The 9,647-nt window shown below is 40.2% G+C and overlaps 1 protein-coding gene across 1 annotated transcript; it reads right to left on the minus strand.

The window, feature by feature from the left end:
* Positions 1–576: 576 nt before the first annotated feature.
* Positions 577–9,351, minus strand: LOC307252681 (5-aminolevulinate synthase, erythroid-specific, mitochondrial-like). Its single transcript, XM_080030418.1, has 10 exons — positions 9,328–9,351; positions 7,523–7,877; positions 7,284–7,379; positions 6,623–6,845; positions 6,035–6,219; positions 5,674–5,853; positions 3,649–3,813; positions 2,327–2,595; positions 1,565–1,727; positions 577–1,182 (listed from the first exon to the last, which is right to left on the minus strand). The coding sequence occupies exons 2-10, from the start codon at positions 7,854–7,856 to the stop codon at positions 1,019–1,021; spliced, it is 1,779 nt and encodes a 592-aa protein (XP_079886544.1). The 5' UTR covers positions 7,857–7,877; positions 9,328–9,351; the 3' UTR covers positions 577–1,018.
* Between the last annotated feature and the right edge of the window lie 296 nt (positions 9,352–9,647).

Raw genomic sequence — 9,647 nt, forward strand, 5'->3', positions numbered from 1 at the left:
TGTGTTCCAGAGAAGGGGCAGCTCTGGAGGACTTCACTCAAGCCTTGGAGCTCCACAGGGACCAGGCCATCCAGTGTGTGGAGGCGGGTCTGGGGAGGCCACAACTGGCAGAGTGCTTCCTGCGGGGGGCGCTGCAACACTATGGGGAGCAGGAGCTCAGTAAAGCCTGGACGTTGATTGAATGTGGCCTGGTTTTGGACAGTGATAATGCTGAGCTCCGCAGACTGAGAACAAGGGTCAAACGTGAAGTGGCCAGTCCCTGCAACGTCAACTAGTGCTGATAGTCAGAATCACACAGTCTGGCTTTTATAATATTGCCGCCATGTCAGTGCCTCAGGAACGATCCATCTCATGAGGAACATTCCACAATTTTATAGGACAGTTTGATGGTTCTTAATGACTTGGTATTTATATTTCGGTCCATATCATGTCAACCAATCTTAATTCATGTAAAAACAACAGTGTTAGTTATAGTATTCAATGTCTTTATAAAAACAGCAAAGCAGTGTATTGAAAATGAAGACCATGTGTAGAGATTTACAACACCACAAATTTATTTAATGTTTTTTTATCCCTTATTTTATGGACCAATTAACGTCAGTGGTTCAATCATAGTGAAAATGGACACAAAATATCATGGTTATGATGATTATAATGTAAAGAAAATCACGCAAACATTACATGAAATTGCATATTTTAATTCAAACCATCACACCTAGATAAGAGATTTAAGAAAGTGCCCAGTGTGCAGGTTTTATGCTTTTAAAATGGAGGCATAATTTTATTTAATCTTATCCATGACAGCAAACAATTTGATGAGCATAAACACAGGTAAACAGAAATAAATACTAGACATGTAGTCAAAACCACTGACATTAAAGGATATTAAAGCACAAGGACAAAAACAGTACTTTAGTCAGCTTCTCCTGAAGAAGGACGTTATGAAAAGGATGTTGAATGTAGCATAACATGTATACATATACTGTATGTGTAACTTGTGTCGAGACGCTACATGTACTTAAGCGTACACAGTAATGTATTGTGGTTCCATGCAGCCGAAGACGGATTTCTCCCACTCACTCATGAGGTCAAAGTGCAGTGGACGGTCACAGAAGGTGCAGGAAGCCGTTGCCGGGCTGTTGAGCGGGAGCCCTGCTTCCTGCCACACCTCCACCAATTTATCTGTAAAAGAAAAACACAGAAATGTAAAAGAATGAACTTAAATGCCAATATTTATTTCTATTTCACATCTCTGTCTTTATTTTATTTTATTTTTTAAAATCTCTGGTCATGTTAGCAAGCACACACCACTGTAATGGTGTTAGATTTGCTGCTGAAGTACAACAGTTCGAAGATCTGAGAGTATTGTCATTTTCACTGCATTGCAGTAGATGAGTAGAAGGTGACAGGTGGATGCAAAGGGACTTACAAATGCCAACAAAGCAAAGAGACTTACTAAGGACAAACATAACTTACTTGTACAGGGCCATTGTTGCCACTTTACTTGATTGGACTTTTACTAGAGCAGCTCTGACCTAGTTTCGGTGAGGATCTCTACACTTACCCACAAAGTACTCCATCATGGCAGGGTTGTGATGAGGCGATGGAGCCAGACGCAGCAGCTCCTCACCACGAGGCACTGTGGGGTAGTTGATGGCCTGGACGTAGATGTTGTAATTCTCCAGCAGGATGTCACACACCTTGGAGTTCAGCTCAGCGTTGCCCACCTAGAAAAATAGATCATGAAAGGTGATGTGAACCCTTTGTGGTTGCTTTTTTGCATATACCATCTTTTTATATATTTCTACAGCACAATCGCGTCAAATATGTAGGAATAAAAATCAATACCGTGGTTGACTTGGCTACTGGAATTATTATAGAATTATTTTCTGATAAGCACATGACAAATTAAGAAAAATAAACTGATTAGAAATTGATGAATTAATTTAAATCTTTTATTCAAACAAATAAAAAATCATTATTTAAATAACAACTTGGCTTAGAATTGATGTTAAAATGTATTAATTTTATCATAATTAATAACTGAAAAATATGTATTATTCCGGTGGCACAATAACATGTCAAATGTTAAAAAAAAGAAAAGAGGATATACAGTGATGCTAATAAACAGCATATACAAATTGGTATGTTTGGGCATATATCAAGAATATTATTATAACTGCCATAGTTGGTCACAGATCATGTAACATATAATATGTTTTCATCCAGTTCCTATTATTCAATGATGATAAGTGACAATAAGAGAGATTAGCCATAGACTGTTGGTGTGATGAGATCTAATAATAGAGCCAGCAGCAGTGCATACCTTTATGGGGATGATGTGGCTGGGGCAGTTGATCACAGGCAGGCCTTTATCCATGAGCAGCTGCCTCATGTGTTTGACGTTCCTCTGGTGGGATCTGCGGAGCACCTGGCCCTCGGGGCTCTTGAGGACCCGGACGGACTCCAGGGCTCCAGCCAGGGCCATGGGGGGCAGAGCAGTGGTGAAGATGAAGCCAGCTGCAAAGGAGCGCACCGTGTCCACCAGGGCGGCGCTGCTGGCCACATAGCCTCCAACACAGCCAAAGGCTTTGCCTGAAACAAGCAACACAGGACAGATGAGGTATTCTGAGGTCAGGAGACAGGAAATAATCAGAAATGGGAAGTATGTTCCACTTTTTAGTGTGGTACTACATTCCTAAGAGGATTTTACTCCATGCTTTTTTGACAACTAATGTTACCCTGTAGATACATTTTTTACACATAAGCATATATATTGAACATGATGAGCATTGGAAATATGCATTGTTACAGATAAACATTGAAGTTGGAACAGCTATTATGCATATTGAGTACTTTTAATAAAGAAACAGTTTTATAATTGATAGTAATGTAATTTTTCTTGATTATGTTTTTATTTTTTAACATTATGGCATTTCTACTTTTACTAAAATAAAGACTTGATTGATATATTTCCACCACAATAATAATGCATGACATATTCTGGCATTTTTGTTTCTGACAAATAGGAAACATTAGATGGTTGTGCAATTTGTAGGGATGTACTTATGCTGAATGTTGAATACAAATCTCTAATTCATTGAATGTAGTGCAAAGTTAAGAAATGTGTGTGTATACAATATACATCCTATACATTGTTAAGTATTGCCAAGTGAACACTTACAGTGTTGTAATCCAGGATTATGTTACACTTTATGTTCTCCTGAAAGGGATTTCTTCCCAAAACCAAACAGCTGTCACAAGGCAACACACAGCATGGACACCATGACGGTGGTTTTTAATCAGTACGCCCAGACAGGGAGTAGAGCTGGCACCCAGCTGATAAAACTTCTGCTTCCTCTGCTCCTGTCCTCATTTAACCAGCACTGGAGCAGCATTAGTGGTAGCTATTACTGCCGCGTTGGCAATATGACAGTGGCAGTTAGAGCAAGTGGCTGTAAATGTTAGCTTGGCCAAGAGGGGAGCCAATTAATCTAAGACGGTTTGAAGCCGTTTGCCTTGCCCTTTTAATGTCAGTGTAAAATGACATATTGGCGGTGTGTGCGTTGCCTTTCATTTAGTTTTGGTTTTTAGAGAAATAGAATACTATTTTAATCAAATGTGTCTATTTCTTCCACAGATACTCACCTAAGGTCCCAGAAACAATGTCAATCTTGTGCATAATATTGTCCCTCTCTCCTACTCCAGCTCCATGGGCTCCATACAGGCCCACAGCGTGAACTTCGTCAACAAACGTCAGGGCTCCGTAACGGTGAGCTACATCGCACAGCTCTTCCAGAGGACATATGGCACCTGAAAGCCCCAGAGAATCATGTGGTATAATTAGAACCGCAGTGCAATATAACTGGGCAGCAGGAAATCTGCAATGCAAATGTCATCACTGTGTTAGAGACGGATATGCAAATGGTTACTTACTAGTATTTCTTACTATTTGCAAACATCTAATCAATAATAGAACATTTTATTTTAAAACAACCTTTTTGAGTTAGTGTTTGAATTATTCTCTAGTCAAGATTACCTATTCAATCTACTTGTAATGGCTTTTCCTGTAGCATTACTCCGAGGGGTAAGGGTTAGACGGAAGTCTGACGCGTGTGTGAATTAATGCAATGTCCAAAAGATGCGTATAGTTGGATGTGTCAATCCTTTTATTGACTACAAAAAAAGTATACTGTTCCAAAGGTTATTGCTCTTTCGTATTAACACAAAATAGGCTCTTTCCAATACAAACATTTAGCACGAGCACGAGCACAGTCAAAAACTGTGTGGCCTTCCCCATTACACACCTGAATCTAATCCCAGGTTGCCAGGTATTTATGATATCCACCCTGTGCAGACACCAAGGCCACACCTCTCAATCATTAATTAAATAAACAAAACAAAACGAACATAAACAGCAATTTGGCTCCAACACTACTTGAGTTTGTGCTATATGGCGCTGTCAGTGGTGTAATATCACACAGAAGAATAGAGCTGAGGGGAGGAAAACGATTCCTCCCATGGGAGACAGTGATGGATGACAGATACTGCAGACTGAATAATATTAAGTTATAGAAATATAAATTCTCCAAACAGGGCTTTCTCTTTGTAAGCTATGATATGAGCTTTGGTGATAAGGAATGATGGAATGATGGAGTTTATATTATACATGTATAGAAATAACAAATGTCAAGTGGCATTTCTTCTCATTTATGATTTTTTTTCTTGCTGTTTCAAAAACAACAATCAAAAAGTATTGGGAATTATATCTCTAATGTGCATTTTATTATTAAAGAGGACCTATGATACTTTTTGTCTTTGATGACCCATAAACGTTGTTATAATGATTTATAGTCATGTTTAACCATACTAGCTTATCAAATAATGACGTACATGCATTTAGACATATTCCCTGCTGACCGTCTGGGGTGGCTGTGCAGAGCACTAAACACTAGGGCAGCCGGTCGAGAAATCAAGTGTTCAAATCGGTTCAGAATTTCCTGATATTCTTGTCGTCACGAAAAGCGGATGTTTCCATGTATGGTAATGCTGCTCAGGCAAGCTCCGGCCATGCCCCCACCTTCCTGCTCTCAAATCTCCCCGCGCGCTGCTGAAAGTATTCCGGAAGGAAGGTAACCAATCACAACGGAGTGGGGTTTGCAGGAGGGGTGGGGGGAGTGGGCGGAGAAGCACAAAGCCGAGTGTAGAGAGAGACTGCTGTGCTCGCTCAGATGAGAGGAAGAGGTCCCGAAAATCTACATGTTTTTCTGTGATGTGATTCGTGTCAGGTTGCTCTGGCAGTTTTTAACAAGAAATTAAGACCAGAAAAGTAGTATAATAGGAGATCTTTAAAAACAAGGTCCTTGTGACCGAAACGTTGCTTATTAAATACATGTAGGCCTATCAGCGAATGAACGAGAGAGTGTGCGGGAGTTTTTTCCTAGTATTATTAAAAACAATAAATACATCAGTTCAACTGTGAGCTGGAGATCATTTTATTATCCACTCAGCCAACAATATAGGCTACTGTCAAGTAGGATAATTAAAACACACACACACACTACACATCATATTACTCATATCAGTCTGAGTAATAAATCAATATATCTACAACCAACAAAAAAAAGACAAGAACTAAATAATCCTCCTACATTTGCATGTCATATTACTCACCGTCCATGGAGTGCACAGTCTCAAATGCCACTATTTTGGGGGTCTTGGGGTCAGAGCGTTTCAGCAGTTCCTCCAGGTGTCGGCTGTCATTGTGGCGGAAGATGAAGCGCTTGGCTCCGCTGTTCCTGATGCCCTGAATCATTGATGCGTGGTTCCCAGCATCAGAGAAGATCTCGCAACCTGTTCACGACAGTAAAAACACCATGAAGGCAGTGGAGATCACTTCCCTCTAAACAGTATAATAATATCTTTGTGTGAAATATGATCCCAAGATTATAACATCTACAAATGCAATCGATAAACAGTGACATTGACATTTTGTAGCTGGACATTGACCTGTGGCCCAGAGGTCAGTATTTACCTGGCAGCATCTTGGCCAAAGTGAAGAGGGTGGAGTCATTTGCCACGAAGCAGGAGGAGAAGACCAGAGCTGCGTCTTTCTGGTGGAGGTGGGCCAGCTCCTTCTCCAGAGACACGTGGAAGTTACTGGTGCCCGAGATGTTCCTGGTCCCGCCTGCTCCTGCACCGTGCTTGTCCAAGGCCTCTCTGACATCACCAAGAACAAAATGTTAAAGCATCCACCTCCAATAAAACCATATCATGAAATGTATCCATGTATTTCTTTCAAATTCAGTCTGGAAAACATCAAAAAAGAATGGCTCCAGGTCCTACAAAACCTTGAGTAAGCAGCAAATAAAATAGAAGGGTATTTTATTTAGAAAATATCTAAGAACACAGAAGAATGACCCCAGATGTACAGGTATAGCTAACATCTAAATGCTTTGGCTTGTTTCAGCCTATGCATGAAAAGGACTTCTTCCACTATCAACACAGCTTTGAAAGTAAAATGCAGTGTCAGACACCTTGAAGACCAAATCACCTTCTTGACACTTGCCTTGAGATTTAACTCAAACTTATCTTTACTGACTTGACGTGAACACCATTTTACCTGATGGCACTGAGGACCCGTGGGTGGCGACTCATCCCCAGGTAGTCATTGCTGCACCAGACGGACACCTGGGAGCCCTCCCGCCCAGAGATGGAGTAATCCTCAGCGAAAGGAAACAACGCTGTGTTCCTGTTCACGGTCTTGAAGACTCTGTACGTGTGGTCGTCCTTTTTCTCAGCTATCTTCGTCGAGAAGAAGTTGTCATAGTCGTAGCTGGGGCCAACTGCGGGAATAGGAATGATTCGACTTTAAATCAGTTGCAGCACTCAATGAACATAGCTATCTGAATAGGCTCATACAGAAACATGTGTCACTAGACTGCATCCTATCAAATAGATCGAATTAGCTCAGTTTAAAGATGGAGGCAGAGATTCTGGAGAACGCTTGTTGTCAACATCAGGGAATATCTCCTAACAATGCGCTCCCTGTCCAATAAAAGTCTTAAAATAAATCTCTGTAAACTGGTAAACAAAAGGCATGTAAACAAAAGGAGGACACAGAAGCTAGTGACATGTTGTGTATAAATACTGTTTGTTTTTTCTGTTAACACACAGTACAGGTGGCGGATCGTGAGGAGATATTCACTGATTTTGACGAAACGTTATTTTGATGAGAAGCATTCTCCAGAATCACTGACTCTACCTTTAACTGTAAAACGTACCCATGTTGTCTTTGAGAAGGTGGGTGACAGGGTTGGTTTCAACTGATGTTGGGAGGATTGAGTCCTTTAAACCCTTCAACAGAGAAGTCATCAAACCTGTGAAAAAGGAGTGTATGTCAGAGTAGGTTGGTACTAATTTTGTCCTAGCTGCCTTTTCATAGTTTTTTTTAATTTATTTACTCTCGTGTTGTGTATGCCCACTGCAGGCAGCATCCCAACAGCCGCTTCAATCTTCCTACCTCCTTCGTTGACGTCCTCCTGTACTTCAGGGCTGGCTCGGACCATCCCAATCTGATTAGTGACAAAAGGGCAGCCCTTGGATGCAGACACAGCCACCTGGGTAGCCGTTTGAGCAAACAGCCTCCTTTGGTCCACAGTGGGAGGCTGATAACTCCTGGGCTTGGTGGGTGAGAGGCTCAGCTTGTCCTCCAGGGAGGCTGGGCCACTCACACTGATCTGGCGTGCGATGATGGGGCATCGATCGGCGAAAGACAGCAAGGCGGCTCCTGTTCTCCTCAAAGCCGGCTTTGGAGCCGACTTCAGGAAGGGGCAGTGATGAAGGAAGGCAGCCATTGTACAGCAGCTGTACTTAATCTGAGTTAAGATAGAGATAGAGAAAGAGATAGAGAAATTCATTTTATTCAACAAAGCACATGCATATTCACAGTAAAACTTAAATCTAATCCGTAAACAGCTAGGAGACAAAACTGTCAAATGAGGATGACTGGGGTATGATTGAACTTGACAATGAGATCCCATCATAGTTTACCATTGAAACATATTCAGAGGGGCTAGGATGTCTCAGCTCAGTTTAGCTGCAGAGAGCACCTCCTCCAGGGTGCGGCAGGTTGCTGCTGCTTATCTACTCTCTGCAGGCGCCCAAGTGCTGCCCTGTCACACGTCATCAGGCCAGGCTGATAACCACTTCAGCTATCAAATGATCCTCTCTCAAACACAGCAAGCATGCATCTAATTCATGAATAACTATTAGTACCCTGCTGTTAGAAGTGTTCTAGATGTAGGATTTTTTTTTTGATGGATGTTATACTCAGTAAATAATGAACACGACAAAACAATTATTGATCCAGCTTTTAATTTGCTGAGGAGCACCTCCATCTGTTGTAGACTTTACAAAGAGAGGCCCACCGTATCATTTCCTACACAATCCCTTGCGGTCAGCAGATAAGGCAGTTCTTGGGATTTGAGGCTTTTTCTTGTGGTTAGATGTTATCCTTACATTGGTATTTTAAGGAGCCATGCCATTTAAATACCATAAGTCGGCTAAGCATTGTTTATGTTGCTGTTGAATACATTCAACAAGAACATAACTGATGATTACTTACAAAAAAAAATAAGCCATATAGGTGCACACGGGCGACAGTATCCTCATCTAATATATTCTCATTGACAGTCAACATTTAGGGATTAAAAAAAAAGTCTACTTCACATTGTGTTATCCACGTGTTGAATGAAAAAATAATGCATACACACATTCATTATGACAATTTATTGTAAAATTGTAGTGTCTATAACTAACACTGCAATTAATAATACTCATTTAATTTTCATTTCCAAAAATGTTATTTGAGGATAAGCCCCTTGAGATGTTGCATCTCGTTTTCGAGGGGGTCCTCAGAGAAACATACAGTGAATACAAATACAATACACAAAACAAACTACTAAATACAAACACATACATACACAGGCTCTCATAATAGAAATGGTAATATTTCTGTTATCCCCAGCACTACTAAACGTAAAAATGATCAAAGTAATGCCAATAAAAAAAAACATCACAATAATAGTATAAGACAACAACAACAACAATACTAGTAATATTACTTTTATTATTATTATTATTATTATTATTATTATTATTATTATTATTATTATTATTATTATTATTATTATTATTATTATTATTAATAATAATAATAATAATAATAATAATAATAATAACAATAATAATAATAATAATAATATCATTATTATAATAATACAGATATGAAACATATGTGAATTTAAAAAGCATCTGGAAGCTCACCTGTTGACCTGCACTGAGGACGAACTTCACACCAGCTAATAGACAGAAGGTCAGAAAGTGTCAAAAGTTATTCGCCTGAAGTTGAAGTGCATTATGCAATCGGCTCGGCTCCCACCCCTCAGAGGTGTCATATGGGTGGCAGCTTTGGAGGCCACCCACCCACCCAGCGTGTGTGTGTGTGTGTGTGTGTGTTTGTATGGGAGGTGCAAAGATGCTGATAGGGTTCCATTAAAGTTGTGGTCGGAGTAAAAAGACTCTTTAGTCTAAAGTGAACATTTGTTATTTGTTGATGTTGCATTTTCAAAACATCCATGTACTGC

This window comes from Ammodytes marinus, assembly GCF_949987685.1.
Source record: "Ammodytes marinus genome assembly, chromosome: 7".
NCBI lineage: Eukaryota > Metazoa > Chordata > Actinopteri > Uranoscopiformes > Ammodytidae > Ammodytes > Ammodytes marinus.